The 17,357-nt window shown below is 37.9% G+C and overlaps 1 protein-coding gene across 2 annotated transcripts in view; it reads left to right on the top strand.

The window, feature by feature from the left end:
• Positions 1-17,357, top strand: part of SV2C (synaptic vesicle glycoprotein 2C) — a 90,657-nt gene that overhangs the window by 40,658 nt on the left and 32,642 nt on the right. For both annotated transcript variants that reach the window (XM_040579914.1, XM_040579915.1), the window contains exons 4-5: positions 16,786-16,919; positions 17,076-17,165. In XM_040579914.1, coding sequence (XP_040435848.1) covers positions 16,786-16,919; positions 17,076-17,165 — 224 coding nt within the window. The remainder of the gene's footprint in view (positions 1-16,785; positions 16,920-17,075; positions 17,166-17,357) is intronic.

Here is a 17,357-nt window from a genome sequence, read left to right on the forward strand (position 1 = left end):
GAAAAAGCATTCGATTTTAGAATTAAAGGTTTCTTGACTAGCTGTAATATGTCTCAATAGGTATAAGTAGGAAAGAATTAACTTGTTCACTATTTAAGCAGATTCTTTCCATTGCATCTACAAATGACTAGCATTTTGTCCTGTGACTGAAAGAGGACAAGTTAAAAATTGTATTTTTACCCCATTTAGCAAAATTAAAATTTTACTAAACTAAACAAAGCCAATTTTTTCTGAATAGTCAATTGTTTTTTTTTAAAGAGAGTAACTTTTTTACAGTAACGTACAACTTAAAAATGCAGACATAGAAGTGTCCAATCAATGGACTCACACTTGACTTGAAAAACATTGTATTTAAAAGATTAATGGTAACTTCTACTTTTAAAATGTTTAATTATGTTTCCTATGGGAAAATTTGTATTCTTTTCCTGTTTTGTAAAATATATCTGCTATCACTTTTCTCTAAAGATCATCACCTATTACTTTTCTCCTGCCGATATCCTTAAATGAGTTTAAATGGCAGAAGCTGGGATTTAGTTTAACAGGAAAGAAGTTAAATTTTAAATACAGCTGTAATACAGGACTAACATAAACTGCCCAATGCAGTAACAGTACCTCCATCAGTGGAGATTTTTAAGGACATAGCAAACCAGAGCCTGTCCCCAGTAGTTTAGGACCATGCTAAATTCACCAAACATCTGACTGTGGAGACCTGCTGCCCATTCTTAATTCTACTTTCCCTGAGTAGGTAAATCTTTTCATAGGCACAGAAGTCCATAAATGGCTTCTGTTTCTAACCGAGTATAACCATGATTAGAGTGGACCGATCTCTTTTTCATTTGAGTAGGTGGCTTGCGAAGTGGCCTGAAAATAATTTCTGTTTGTAGCAGAAGATTGTTGAGGTGAAACAGATCCATTCACCTTAAGAAATTAACTTTACTGGCAATCAAAAAGATCTCTTTATACCTTTTTGGTAGGTGGGTTGAGAGTGGTTTCTGCTGGAATGTTTGCTTTGTTGATGTGTCATCCACACAGACGACACACATTTCTCTTTTGTGTGAGAGAAAAAAAAGGTAAATATATCTTCAAAATTGCAATAACATCTGCTTCTGTATGAAAACATCATGAACTATACTGTAGTAAAATAGGGAAGGAGGAGGTAAGGAGATGGAGAGTTACTGGGCTCACTGCAACTCGGAGCATGTACAGCACCAGGCAGTGTTAATGGAGGAGTTAATCTCTCAGCCTGTGACAGACTAAACTGAGAATATGATAGACTAAAAATTTTCAGTGGCAATGAAGTCTGAAAAACTTTTAACTCCCTTTTTCTATCTTCTCCCCCACCACCACCTTGGTTGGGCTAAAGGGTTTTTCCGTGGCAAATGGCAGCATCAGTACTGGGGTAAAAAATCCATTGCCAATGCTTTGTATTACCAGCAGGGTTATAGGGCATGGTGAGTACTTGATTAGCAATAAAAGCAGAAGGATCTTAGGACCCATCCATCTTCCAGAACTTCTGATGAGCAGAACTGTATCCTTCTGAGTGGTAGAAACTGCAAATGTGGATGTACAGATATTTCAGTTTAGCCTGCTGGTCTCCTCCCATCACGAGGAGACAAGAGTTTATTGCATTAACAAAGTGGAGTCAAAAGGATGCACTCTCCTGTGGTGATGATTATTCCAAGATGAATGCTACGAAACAGTTGTTTCCCACTACATAAATGTTACGTGGTATGTAAGTTTTAGACAATATAAGGAAAAAGTGGAGCCTTTTCTGTTTCTCAGCATTTATTTTTGTAGAAATTAAAAGGTTAACAAATGGCTTTGTTACTAAGATGAAGGACTAGAAGCCAAATTCTTTGCTAGCAACTTAGATAGGCTATATTTTTTTCAACAGTAATCCATGAATTTGAGTATCTCAAGGTCTAGGTCAGGATTGTACCTGGTCGACTATAGAAAATTCTTGACTACTTTGAAGAATTAGGGTCTTAACTAATTATTACTTGTCTGTAAAAAAACCACCCTATTAATTACTTGGTTAAGATTGCACAGATTAGTATCTGTGAAGTGTGTTTAGACACAATTTTTCTGCTCAGATCTGTAAGCTTCGAAGTGTCAAAGTTGACAGTGATGCTGCAAGTAAGTGGCTGTTACTTTTACAAATATTGCTGCATTTCAAGTAATTCATGTAGCACTTCTAAATTCTGAAATGTACGTTAGAGGTGGGTCTGAGCATCACAAGAACAGCTTGATTTCACTCATAGCTATTTCATCAGCTGCTCCCAGCATTTCCTCAGCAGCAAGGTGCCATCAGCTTATAGATGCATTAAAAATCATGGTTTCGTCTTAAGGAAAGGATCACCAAGTTAATTCTTCCGCCTTTCCTTTGCTGTAGTCCCCAGAGGGGAATTTGACTATCTCTGATGCAGCGCACCCATCCAATCAAAAGGCTGGGATGCGCTTACATGATTTATAATAAAGAGCCACACTTGACTGATTTCATATTGCTGCATCACTGTGGTGGTGACTGTGCCCAAAACAACCAGGGAAAGAAATTATATTCAGTAGTTATACCTACAAAGATGATTTACTGCAGTTCCTTGTACATCACACCTGATTAATGCGAGTTGGAAATAAACAGTTGCATGATGGCTGCTTGATTTTCTTGTTCGAAGTTGGAACGTGCTGAAATAGGATACCATCTATGATTCAGACATGCAAGAAGTGCATCGGTGATGTCTTTAATCTTGCAGAAGATAAATAAGAGAAGAGCTGCAAAGGGAAAAAGAATAAACCGCTTACTGATGATAAGACAAAATGTAATGAGCTGAAATTTCTGCCAAGGGGAGGTAGTATAAATAATTGAAAAGGATTTCTAATGGTGTGTTAGTTAAACATCTGAATAAAACTGCTATGGAAATAGTGAAATCTCAGTCACTGTAAGTTTTTAAGAACATATTTTGAGATTATTGTAGGGGCCATTGTTGATCCTGATTTGGAGTAAACGGATGCACAGGTGTTGTGGTTTAACCCTGGCCGGCAGCTAAGCACCACGCAGCTCGCTCATTCCCCCTCACCCAGAGGGATGGGGAGAAGAATCAGAAAGGAATGTAAAACTCAAGGGTTGAGATAAGAACAATTTAATAGGTAAAGCAAAAGCCACGCATGCAGGCAAAGCAAAGCAAGGAATTCATTTACCACTTCCCATGGGCAGGCAGGTGCTCAGCCATCCCCAGGAAAGCCGGGCTCCATCATCCATAACAGTTACTTGGGAAGACAAACACTATAATACCAAAATGTCCCTCTCTTCCTTCTTCTTCCCTCAGTTTATATACTCAGCATGAAGTCATATGGTATGGAATGTCCCTTTGGCTAGTTCAGGTCAGCTCTCCTGGCTGTGTCCCCTCCCAGTTCCCCATGCCCCTCCAGCCCTCTGGCTGGCAGGGCCCAGGAAACAGGAAAGTCATTGATTTAGTATAAACATCGCCCAGCAACAACTAAAACCATCAGTGTGCTGTCAGCATTGTTCTCACACCAAATCCAAAACACAGCGCTGCACCAGCTACTAAGAAGAAAACTAGCTCTGTCTCAGCTGAAACAAGGACAACTGGATGCCCCCTCAAAGCTCCATCTACCTCTGTTCTCAAGGAACTATTAAATAGATGCTGTTGCCCCAGAGGGTGCTGGGCTAGACCAGAAAAGAGAAAATAAAACAAAGACAAAAGAATAGAACTTCAGAAATTGGGGTGGGGTGGGGGGGAGAGGAATAGGAAGCAGCAGTATTAGACATTCCCAGCACATGTAGGAAAATGCCTGTCTGCCAAGCTGTTCTAGCTCATAGGTCCAAAAAGAAGAGAGGTTTCTCGCCTGAATAACCCTGCACTGGTAGAAAGAGAAATGAAAAGGTCGAATCTTCTCTAATCTTGAAAATTCTGGACTCTAAATTTGAAAAACATTATTTTTCTTATTTTTCTCAAACCTTTCCCTAATAGCCTGCCTCTTCATGGTGGTTCAGAACAAATCCAAGCAGCTCTTTTGGAAAAAAACTGAGCTCAAGGCTCCATTTTCTATCACACAATAGCTTCTGTTCTCTGCAGAGGTTCTCTGACTTCTATTAGTTGTCCAGAAAAAAGAGAGATACCAGACAAGATGGCTTGGGGAAGAGCTGCATTTGTCTTTCCTCAGTTGTAAAAAGCCCATGAATACCCCAAGAAATCTGCAGAATTTTAAACTTGGAGAAAACATTTGATCCAAAGTTTAAAACCAAGAGCGTTTCTCCAATTTTGCCTTTTCCATACATTTGCCCTTCCGTCTTTAGAATCAATTAATCTGTGGATACCTTAACCAATGAAGGATACTGTTCGATGTTTGAAAGTTGGAGCTTTGTTAAGGTTGAATCTGCATTTGCTATAACACTGTGTCACGCTGAACAAATGGAATAGATCAGACTTAAAGGCATCAACTACATAATGCAACATCTGTTGATCTGTTTTACATTCCACTAAGCGGGAAGATGATGTCTAATGTGCTGTGCTTCACCCCATACTTAGTGCACTTTTATTAATCTGGTATTCTGCAGACTGAAGCTATATCTATGCTTTTTAAATCTGAGTTAATTAAGTGGGTGTGAGGCAGTTTTGATGTTAACTTATCAACTGCTACTCGTGAATTTTTCTTCATTTGAAATAATCTTATGAAATTAGATTATACTGAATGCGTATACTTTAAAAAAGTCTTCATCTTTAGGAACAACAAGATTGACAGAACACAGCAGAATTTAGAACAATTGCTTATGCAAATCCAGCTAGGAAAGAAAACAAATCACTTTGTTCATCAGTTTGCTATTTTCTGTGCCCTAATGCAGGGTTTGATATGGTCATTTAAATGCTTATATTCAAAAGCATTAGAACCTTAAGTAGCTGTTAGCACATCTACTTAATGAGCACTAAAGATACTCATTAGTGAGCTTCAAATATAACCTTCTTTTGGGCTAGTTAGGTTGACTGTGAAAGAGCAAATCTGTTTATTGAGAGGTTCAGTAAAAAACTAGCAAATGGCTTTGTGAGCAGGGAAGTTATGAGGCCCAGATTCCTAGGTGTTTCTGTCCATGTCCCTGTGATCCTGGCTAACTCTTTCCTCTCTGTATCTCTTACAAGGCACTGCGGCAGTTTCTCCTTGCTCTTTCCACATCCCTTTCTGCTATAGTTTCTACGGTTGCCCTTTCTTGTCCCCAGCACTATGCATTAAGAAGCAGTCGGCTTCGCACACCCTCACCCTGCTCTCTGTGCATTATGGCCTGCTCCAGCCCAGCCGCTGCCAGGGAGGAGGCAGCGCATGATGGCATGCATCAGGCTGGTGACAGAGCTGATGGGTGGCTTGGCCTCAGCCCCCAGGCTGCCTGCAGCACCCCAGAGGGACCACTGACTTCTCCTGCCTTTTCCTCCATCCTCCAATGGGGTCTCTCCCCTGTGCCAGAGTGGTGCATTTCACAATACTTTGGGGAGTGTGATTATCTTTGAGACTATTTCTTTCTGTCAGATTTGATTGAAGTAGGTCAATGGCTTTAAATGACACTGGTGGAGGAACTGACAGGTGAACACATCGTTGCCATAAACATCACTGCCTAATGCCATAAACAGGATTTTCCACAGAAACCATAGTAACAGTCATTCTTATGGCAATAAAACAGTGGCAGCTCCTCAGCCTTAGTCTTAATGAAAAGTCAGTTTCACACAATGAATTGGCCTCGAGTATAAATTAAGAAAAATTACATCCAAGTTAACAAATATGACTTAGAAGTCTGGCCAGTGGCCGTCAGAAATGTCTGCAGTGTCAGGCATAACCCTTGCTTTTCACTTCCAGAAACAAATTGGATTCTGATCTGATGAGATTTCTTCTTTTTTCAAATTTTTAATGTTAAAAAGACAAAAAAGCTTTTGATTTTGTGATTGTCTGTAACAGATGAAAAATTCAGGTGATTTGTACAGGTGGGCAAAAGAAGAGGTCACTGTTCTTACTGTATGATTATTGAGATATATAAATATATTCGTTTTCTTTGGAACACAGTATGACAGCACAAATTTGATCATACTTCCGTATTGTCTGTCTTACAAAACTAACTACTCTGAAGGACTTAGTGATTGTCCTTTCAGTAACAGTTTCTTTCCACTTCAATAATTCTGTCTATGAATTGGATGTACAACTGGAATATCATTTTTCAATTTGCAGTGCAGTCGCTTTTAAATCAGCGTAATCAGTTGCAAAATGGCATTGGATTTCTTTTTCAGGAAGTTTGTTTATAGTTTCCCACAAAGGAAAATATTAAATGCTGCTTTTGAAAATCATGCCTACTCCAATGAAAGTAATTCCATCAGGGTATATTCAACTATCCATGAGTACTTGAATATCTGAATACAGCATCTGACTTACGTTCTTTCTGCTAATATTTACAGGGGAGGGACATGTACAAATGACAGAAGGAAGCTATCTACCTCCCCTACAGTGTCTGTGTTCTTAATGTTCCCAACACATCTGTATTTTTATGGTTTCCAAAGATGCCAGCAGAAAACAATATAAAATGAGCAAAGAGAAACAGCAAATTTTTTGTAGTGAGGGCTCTGGGCTGAGGTTTCAGTCCCTGGTCTCCTCAGCTTTGATGCTGGAGAGGCGAGGAGATGCTGCTTTCTACCACTTGTTCCTCTCTTGCTGCTTGAGTCTGTACTATCTTGTTTCCTTGCTAGTACAGGGGTTATCTGGCTTAGGGCATTAGAGAGTTTTGGCCACCCTCCTAGTTGTTTCCTGAATGTGACATTGCTATATGATAAAAAAGTGAGGAATCACAGCTCAAGAGGTCAAGGTAAGGCTTTTAGATTGTTTTATTTCCCCACAGGAATCTGATATAATCATCAGATTCCTTATGATACCTGGATATTCTAGACTCTCTAAGGAAGTCACAAAGCTTTATAAAAGGAAAAATATAATATAATGCTGTGCTTTTTTCATCTATTGTTCACTTCAATAATTACTTTTCAAACACTGAGACTGCCTCTCCATAGGCAGACTCCACCTCCCTACCACCACCTTTTGGATAGCCATGATTATAACTGAGGACTGTTAGTACTTATTTATGAGTACAAATAATATTTGTGTTGGAAGTGTTTAACTGAAGATTGAATTCAAGGTTTCTGACACATGGTTCACAGTATGCTGAGTTCCATGTATTCAGCTGACCAGGTTTGTTTAATTAACTGCTGTTAGAGTAAAAGATAATTCTTAGAATGATAATTCTTAGAATGTACGTCTGGTCTAATTATTAGATCACATAAACTACCTGTTTAGTCTATCTGTTTCTCTCTCTTAGTGATAGGATATTGGCAAAAAAGGAAATGACACTTCAATCACAGTGCTGAAATGCTTATTTAAAAAAGATTTTTCTTGCAACGACTTTCAAACAAATACAAGTTAATAAAGTTAACTTTTGAAAGAGATTCTCTAAATTGCATGGATGTTCTGTTGTTGCACTGCAGCAGCACGTGAAAGGCAAAAAGCATACCACTGGTAAAAGGCATGTTCTCTCTGTAGTCATCAGAAAATATTCCAGCATTTCAGTGATTGTTTTGTTGGTAAGTTAGGCTAGATAAGAAGGCCCCATTTTCTCTTCATAAACTGCAGTGTTTTATTGTGCCTTTTGCTGATTGGTTTTTTGATTAATTGCTTCTTTTTTCTTCTTCACTGTGAGCCCGTAACTTAAATATCCTTAGTCCAGATGCACATAAATCACTGGAAGTCCTGGACCAGGACAGGAACCCTTACATTTTCAATTAACTTCCACATTTAACAGCTGCTGTTGGTAGTGTCTACAGCAGCTGTTCACACCAAATACAATGCAATTTGTGAGCTGAGAGCTATGGAGGCTGTGGAGGGCACCACACAAAAATACATAGGTATCAATTGTGTCTGTGTTTTACACTGATTTTGTTGCAGACAAGTGTTTTCTTTTAGACTTGGTTCATAATGACTACTGCACAGGGAATTTTGCAATTTTACACTGTCTACTTATAAAAGTGGATTTTGTCTGCTATTGATTATTTACACTTACTGTACTCTTCAGCACTGTCCAAACAGGTGTTTCTAACTTCATACACAGACCATTTTTCAGTTCTTAATTAGGTGTAGTAAAATAAATTCATGGGGACCACTAAGTACATGTAGGAGACCAGAGGTAGAAATCTTAACAAGGAATCAAAAGTAAGGTCATACAAACAAAATTTGAAGTACATTTTAGTGACACTTGATTGCAGTCTCAGTGTTGACACTGACCGTGATATTTTTAAGCTCTGACAGTAGCATCTTTTAAGATGTGCGTTCCCCCATTCTCTTGGCATCAGTTGCATCTGCTTGATCTGTCATCTCTTGAAAGTACGACATGGCCTTTTCTTCTTAGACTGACGAGTCTGTAGGTTATGATGTCAGAGTTGTGGCCAGCATGTTTTACTTCCTTGTTTTGCAGATTGTGAAGTGCCTTCACTGAACAGCTGCACAGAGCCAGACCCAAGTGAGGACTTTGCAGAACTGCACAAGCGCATAAATCTCTGGGGCCACTGGCTCAGTCAGACAAACAGTCAGATCAATTATGTGCCACAGTCCTTGTAATTAATTTTTTGATTAACCCTTGGTGGCCTATCCTGTTTTGGTTGTTTTGGGTTTTTTTTTTTATGCGAATAATAAGAACATCATCTTTCCAGTCCTTCAGTCTCCATTCTGCTTTGGACTATAATGTAAACGTGTAATTATTTAATAGCTCTTGCTCATATTGGAAAATACATTTTCATGCTCAGTCTTTATCTGGTTGTTAAGCTAAGAAAACTCTTAGACCATTCTTTTGATTTGATCTTCTTTTGCACTGGTTTGTATTTTATAAAGGATGAGGTAGAGAGGAAGAAAGCTATTTTGAGGATGCAGAAGTAGAATGTTTAAAAACACTGATTTAATATCTAAGCACATAATTACAGGTTTGCCCTGGAAAAATTTCAGAATCGATGCTTATTATCCATATGTGTTTTCTGTAACGAATGAGGACATACTCACTTCCCAAGGAGTGTCATATTTGCATTCAGAGTGAAGCCACGTAGACGTCATTTGGGCTTGATTCCTGGTAACAGGTGTCTGAAGTCTAGCTAAATGACTCGGGACAGAAACAAAACCCTTAATGGTGACCAAAGGCAAGACACTGCAATTCTGTGTTGAAGTGCTTTGAGATTTGGTAGGTTTCCAGTCCTATAGGATAGTTGCATTGTGTTTGTATTTAGAATTGCTAAGGTGCAAAATTGGATCCTGCATGGTGGTGGCCAGGTAGAGACGTTTACGTCAGCATGACACCTTAGCAAAGTTTATTTCCACTATTTCTCCCTCGTTTGAGAATGGAAAATTCTGAGTGGCCAAAAACAAACAGAAGTAGAGAACTGCAGGGTTGTCTCCACTCCTTGGCAGTGACATTCCTTGTTCCTTTCCTGTTAAGTGGAATGCTTTGGTCTTAGCCCTTATTTTCATGCAGTATCATATCGATGGGTGCAACAAATAGTTTAAATCAGGGGACCAATGCAGGAAAGGCTCACAGACCTCTGTGTGATGATCCCACATCAACTGAACACCTCTCCAGGGCCAAGCAGGTATTGGAGAACAGCTCTGATTCTCTTAGGAGTGAGGTGCAGGTACATCAAGAAACCTTGTAGACAGTTTTGTACAAATTTGATGTTTATCCTTTCCCTTTCACATTATGGGGTGATGGCTCTGCATTTCATGTCAGCATCTTCCTCTATGGATCTGAATAGTACAGTAAAGACTTCTCCCAAACTGCGTATATTTTGGCTCTCACTTTTCTCTTATTTTTATTACTTATCAGTGTTACTGAGGTCTTCCAGCACTGACTTAAGATTTAACCTGTGTATTACTGTTCCTGTTTTGTAGGTAGGGATGAAGCATATAACCAGAAAAGCACAATAAAACACTACAGATTGCCAGTAACTGGCCATGTAATTGGACGATGGGAGAGTGGTGGCTTGGAGACTGACTAAAGTGAATAAACAAACTTGTATACTTTTGTATATGTGTGTGTGTATATATACATATATGCATATATATGTGTGTGTATATATATGTATACAGTAAGACAAATAAGTAGGAGAGGGAACTTCAACTCCCATCAGCTGGTTTGCTGTCAGCAGACTCTTACAGCTGCCGTTCAAACCAGAATGTTTCCTGCAAATGCACTTACCCAACATATTTTTCTTTTTTTCCTATTTCTTTTTCCTTCTTTTTTTCTTTTTTCTCTTTTTTCTTTTGAACATGCTTTTTTTATAGACAGGTAACCATTAAATTTCTTTTTGTTTCAGAGCTGTTTTACATCAGTAAAAAGGTAATTTGTCCAGCTCTGTGAAGTGTGCTAGAATCTTCTCATTATCATACCTTTCTCTGTCATATATTAAGTGCAGAAGAGGCAAAACCAGTTCTGAAAATCCCATAAGCTGCCTCTTGTGAAAGCTCTTTTCTGCCATTGTTATAACTATAGTGTCTTTGGAATAGTCCACTGGAGGGGAGAATATGGGACAAATACGCAGAAAATTTGTGAGGCTCTATTTAGTTTGCAAGTCCTTTCTCTCTGGTTCTGTATAGCTTCACTTCTGTCCTGTAGGACTTCATAAAATGTGAACTGCTAATGAGTGATTTTGCCTTATTCATATCTCTCTTTTATATAGTTGGCCCAGTATCCTTCCCAGTGAAGAAAATTTAAGTGGAATTGACTTTCTGTTCAAGTCAAGATACAGACATGATTAGGCTCAAAAACTGACAACAGCTTACTTCAAGTCCCTACATGTGCTCATGCTTATCTAGCCAGGGAGGGGAGCGAGATTCCGATTTTATTATCACAAATAGAGCACTAATTAAACATTCTTTGCCACCTCTAGCATCTGCCAAGATTAGATAGATGACATGACCAGGCTGTTAGATACCTGCAGTTCTCTTATTAGGAGCTGCTGCTTTGATTCTCTGAAATGATTACATCTGTTCATCTCTTCTGCCATTTTAAAGATTAACTTCTTGACTGTATTGGCTACTGTGAGTCACAGGATCTTGACACAGCCATACTTCAGGGCCAAATGAAAGTCAGATTTCAGATGGACCATTGCAATCCATGCATGCGATGACTTACAATCTTCCCTTGTCTTTTTTTTCCCCAGCATTACTAGGTATTCTGATTTGAAATTATGTTTTATGCTTTCTCTGTCAGGCCTGTCTCAGATATATTAGCATTTCCATAGCAAGAAGGCAAACCTAACAGGTCTATATCCTGTGCAGAGTATATGTAAGGTTAAGTGAAAGGCCAACAGATCATAACTAAACCTCCAGTTTTGGGCATGTATCATACCAAATCATTGTCTAAAATATGGGTATATGCAAACTTCCTCCTTAATGAAAAGCAAACCTGGATGGTACTACAACAGGTATTAGAAACATTTTAAAAGTGTATTATTGATGTCACTGTCCAAAGGTACTACTGATAGAAACCTCACCTGGACTATAGTGCCATGCACCAGATAGAGGAGTTGTGTCTGGTAGTATTAGAAAGCAAATTATTTTCTATACTAGGTCAGCCCTGCTTGCACCTGTCCTGGGACTTGTCTGAATGGCAGATAATGTTACTGGAGTGATCGGAGACCTGATAATATCAAGTATTCAGATGAAGATCAATGCCAGCACAGGGAAGTGATGACTGTCAGTGGTTGACAACCCCCTCCTCTGTGGGAGAGGAGATGTGTCTTTAGAAAATTCCTTGTTCCTTTTTTTTCGCGGTTTTAAGTGTCAGCAGACGAAGTCTGAGTTGACTGTATTTGTAAAATATATCTTAACACTATTACTTTCTTCTTTTATTGAACTGTTGATCCTCATAGCTGCCAGGGACTAACAGCATCAGCTAGAGAGCCAGGCAGATGCAGATGAGAGATAGAAAGTCTTCTGTGGCATCTTTGTTAAGGTACTGCTGTCATGGCCTGACACACTTCAGCTGTTTTATTTCTAGACTCCTGCAGAAATTACCATCAGCTGACCTGCTGAGCCAGTGGGCTTGTAGAGTATCTAACTATCTGTATAGACTAAAAATATCACTGTCTTTACCATGTGATACTAATAATCTAATCACAGGAAAGACAAGCTTTTTACTTTGTATTACTGGAATTTCACATTAATACAATTACAGAATAATTCTGAAAACATTATTTCTGCATTTGTTAGAAACCATGTATTTCACTCAGTCTTGTAAAAATGTCTAACTGAGCTTTCTCAGCTATGTAACTTACCTGATCATTATTTTTTTCAGTTTCAATGATGTTTTACCGTTATTCTAATTGGTATCACTAAAACATATGGCCTCAAATCCTAGACATCATTCACAGTTAAACTTAGTAATGCCATGACAGACTAAATATAAGTACAACAATAATGCATTTCAGTCCTGCCAGCTGCAAAGTATTTCCAGTCCTCCTCATAATTTTGATTTAGCTTACATTTGGGAAATACTCAACAAAACAGCATGCAATAGTAATGGTCTTTCTGCAGAAATGGTTTGCTCATTTTTATTTACGTGCGGTAACAGTGCCACCACGTGGCAAGTGAGACAAATCGCACATCATTAGTTACTGGACTCTCTTTCAAATCTGAAACATTAAAAATTGAGGCTAGAAAGCTGAGTTCTTACCAAAGATTTTGTGGTAAAACAGAAATAAGAAAAGTTATAAAATCGTAGAAATGATTCTGCAGAGGAATCTATTGAGTCTATGAATTCACGTAAATTCCTTGGGTATATTTCTTCTTCACCCTTAATTTTGGGGATAATCTTGCATCTACTCCCTTCTTTGATCTACCAAAAGACAGAAGTTTATGCAGACTTGGCTTCTGACTATTTCTGACACTGTCATGAATCTAGTTCTTCTGATTCCTACTGAATGACTAGCAAAAAATGTTATCATTAATGGTCATACCAAGAAGGCCATAAAATCCCTGTATTAGTTTAGGATTTCTTTGCCCACATTCATCCCATTAGAAAGGGGTTTCACAGTTTCATTCCGCTGGTATTTAGAAACTTTTCCCTATGTGTGTATATTTTTTTTTGTATATATATATATATATATATAATATATATATATATATATAAATAAAAATAGCAGCCATTATTTATACAAGCATCCATACTTTTTGTTGCCTACATGCACTTTAGTGTAGCCCTTATGGATTTATATAGAGAGATCATGGTCCCTGTCAGCCCTCACTTTAGACATTTAAGCAAATCATCACCATTAGTCCACTCTATAGAAATCTACCCACTGTAAAAGATGATCCTTGTCCTTGAAGTTACCTGCTATTTATCAGACAATATACATTTATAAAATTCAGCATAATATGGACAGCTTTATGTTTATTCAGAACATCTGTGACAGAAATGCCTTTTTTTCTCTCTTTTGGAATGAGAATTTGTTTATAATACCCTTGTAATTTATTAATATTATGGAGCAACTGAATATCACTGGTTCAGGAGGGAAGCGTTTGTTGACACTGAATTCAACATATAAATTGGTAATTAGATATAGATTAGCATCTCGCACCTTTTGGTTTTGCTCTGCTGCATGCTGCTCTGTTTCTGTCATCAGTAATTGCCATGTCTGATTCTCTTGGCCTTTTCCAGCAGTCAGTGCAGTGGGAGGGTGGTAAGCAGCACAAAGGTTGCTGCAGCACCTTCAGATTCAGTCATTGCAGGTTTTATGTTGCTTTACAAGGGTGAAGTTTAGCTCTAGGTTGCTGTGCAGTGCTCTGAACGGAACCACGTAGAGCTGCTCCATCTTTGCTATTGTGTCATAAATCAGAGAGGGAGAAGCAAATTGTGTTACAGCCAACAACGTTTCTATTTGGTTTCAAGACTTACGTACAATAGGCATGAAAGCCATTTTGTGAGCTAAATTCAGAGCTACTCTAATGGCTCCATTTTCCATATTAGTTTATGACCTAGGAAAATGGGATGTGATAAATGTAAGAATAAAACTAAACTTGCTCTGCATTTAAAATATGTGTGTGTTTTACTGATCTGGTGCTGGAATAGACAGGATAGCAGCCTCAAGAAAACTGTGATGCAGCTGGCTCTTTTTCTACCATGACATTCACTATTATCATTAATTCAGCAGGTATGTTAAATCACAATATAAATTGCAGCAGCTAATGCAGTACATAGAGAAAAAGACGGAATAAGAGCAATAGAAACTATTATGAACATTTCACTTGACATGCTCCTCAGATATTTTGAAGAGTAAAAAATATGTTTTGTAGGTTGTCAGGATGACATCAGGATGAACCATGCACTCATTTCTTTTAATTAAGTGTGGTTCACTTCCATTAATAAATGACACTTTAAAATAAATTATCACCAGCGTTTTCCAGGACCAGCTACAAAGCACAAGATGTTGCTGTTGTTTCATAACAGGTATAAAGCCAAGTTGATTTCATTTACCACTGAAGTGCCTTTTGTGCAGCTCAATCTCATAAAACATAAACCAGAGCAATAAGAGGCAGATTGTCTAAATATACCAGTGGCTCTGTGTATTTCTGTGGCAGTTTTTAATGGCAACAAGAGCCAGTACCTTCACCGTGCTGTTCCAAAACATGAAAAGCCCTCTCCCATGCCACCTTCCCCATGGCACTAGCTGTTACATGTCTGCACAGCAAGTCAGACCAGCTCACTGCTCTGACCAAAAATTAACTTAACCAAAAGGAAATAATTTTGCAAGCTCTGAATCGGGTGATTTTGCACTATAGTTTAAAATATGTAATGAAGAATATGGTTCTAATTATTACAATAGAATGTGCGCACAGTACACAAAACACAGATATGTTTTCTGATTGCCTCATTAACTCACTGTAAACTTTTCCTTCTTTATTTCCTTCCCTTCCCAATTTAGTTGTAAAGTATGCTCTTATTATTTAAGATCTGAAATCCTGTAGGATCCGACATTTTCCAAAAATTTATATTATTTACACTTTTACATCCTTTTTGTTTGCATTTTTTAATCTTTAATTTTCGTTCCCGGTTCTATTTTATAATAAAGTTTAACATCAAATTTTAGACAGCTTCTTTTTGTTGGAAGGAACTTTGGAGAAGAAAGGCGTGTTTACCTGGAGCCTCACATAAAAAAAGTAATATGGCATTCCAAGGTCATCACCATTACTGTCACTGATTTTACCTCTGTCTACCTTGGGTAAAGATGACAGGGCTAAATGCGGCTGTAGAGCAAGCTGTTATTGTTTCAGAAACACAGAAATTTTGCAGGGGACCAGAAAGAAGAGGTTCCTAAGTCTGCAAATTAAAATGTTTCACTGAGCTGTTGATAAAAGGCAAAAATAAATCACAGGTTGACTGTATTTTTCATATGGTAACATGTAAATACTTTAATATGAGAACAGATATTTTTTCCAAGAATGTTATTTATGGTCTACAGCATAAGATCTTTAAATTCCAAAATACACTGTACATTGTACCAGCTGTTTACTGACATGCAGACAGATTTAATTTACCATGTCTTCTGTCTAGAAAAATCAGTTAGCAAAGAAATATGTCAGATTAATCTGGCATCAGCTCTTTCATCAGCTAGGATTCCATTTCCTTCCAGCAGTGTCTTCTGTTCTTTGTAGTTGTTCTTATCTTCCACTCATCTTCTAATAAGTTAGCCTTGAAAACTTTACTTTGCATAGTTACCCAAATAATACTTTTATCTTTCTTAAGAGACATTCTTAGGTTTCTTATAATTCTAGCATTTCAAATATCCAGTCATAATATACCAAACAATCAGCTACTTTATTAAACAGCTGGACTGCCAGCCCTGCAGTTTGACATAAAGGTTTTCCAGTATTTCCTTTTGTGTTCTTCTCAGTGTATTTTGACAATGGCTTCTACAGCATGTGATTAGTCAACACTCAGATGTATCTCAAGATCAATTTTTCAGATGAGGAGAGTTGTTTTCCTGTTGTTCTTTTTTCCTTTATATGAATTCTTTATAGAATCATAAATTTTCTGTCTAGTTCAGTGTTAATGTTGCTTATATTATATAGAAGCTTAAATACTGAGTATTTTTTCCTGTACCTCTAGTTATGGGACAGGGGAGACAAGTGTCAGTTTACTTTTAACAGAATTTAAGGAGTGGTGTAGTGCTGTGGAACAAGACGGAAACAGAAGTTAGGCGCTGTCATACTGTTGCACTGTATTACATTAGGAGACTTATTAAAAGTATTGAAATTCACTCTTTGCAGAAAAAGTTAATAATAATAAGGAAGGCTGTAAAATTCCATAAAACGTATTGTCTGAGTGTAGGTTTTTAATTCTCTCTTCTTTCAGTATTCATAGAAAACTAGTTCTTTGTGTATGTATTGTATGGTGATGGTGTCCCTGTTTGATTCACGTAACTACCTTCATGCAGATTTTACTAAGACACTTGAAAGAGGCTTCTTCATCCCTGTGTAGGGAAGTCTTCCACCTTGCATAATATGGCCATTTTCCAGCACGACTAGTCACATGCAAGAGGCTGAAATTTGTAGTGTAAGTCTATTTTTGGAGTCATTGATGTATATGGAAATAGAAGAGATCAATCAGGTTTCATTTAAATAGAGATAACATTTTGCATATCCAAGAAGCTGCAGCTTCCTACATGCAGTACTCCTTATTTCTCTACCTTTTGTGAATTTCTGCTTTCATAGGATGGAGTTTCAGCATGGGCTCTGCCTACCAGTTCCACAGCTGGCGAGTATTTGTGATCGTCTGCGCACTGCCCTGTGTCTCTTCTGTGGTAGCCCTCACCTTTATGCCAGAAAGCCCACGGTTCTTGCTGGAGGTATAACTTTCAAAATGGTTTTCAGATTCCAGTCAAAATTATTTCTGTGTTTACATCTTGACCTCTATATAATGGGCATTAAGATTGTTCAGTAACTACAGCTAATATTTTAAACTGTATGTGTGTTTTGTTTAAATGTTTTGATCAAATGTTTAGATTGGAAAACATGATGAAGCTTGGATGATACTCAAGCAAATACATGACACAAACATGCGAGCCCGTGGTCAGCCTGAGAAAGTCTTCACAGTGAGTATTATTTCTAATACTTCTGATAGCTTCTAGAGCTAATCACTTAGCACATCAGCGAGCTTGCTGACTGGCAGGTCTGGAGGGCTTAAGCAAACAATATTAACACTCTGCATGACAAAGCCAATCATTTGCACTCTAAATACCTAAATATAAGAACCAAATTCTTACTGAAATCATTATATATACAGC

Source organism: Falco naumanni, chromosome Z (genome assembly GCF_017639655.2).
Source record: "Falco naumanni isolate bFalNau1 chromosome Z, bFalNau1.pat, whole genome shotgun sequence".
In the NCBI taxonomy this organism is placed as follows: domain Eukaryota; kingdom Metazoa; phylum Chordata; class Aves; order Falconiformes; family Falconidae; genus Falco; species Falco naumanni.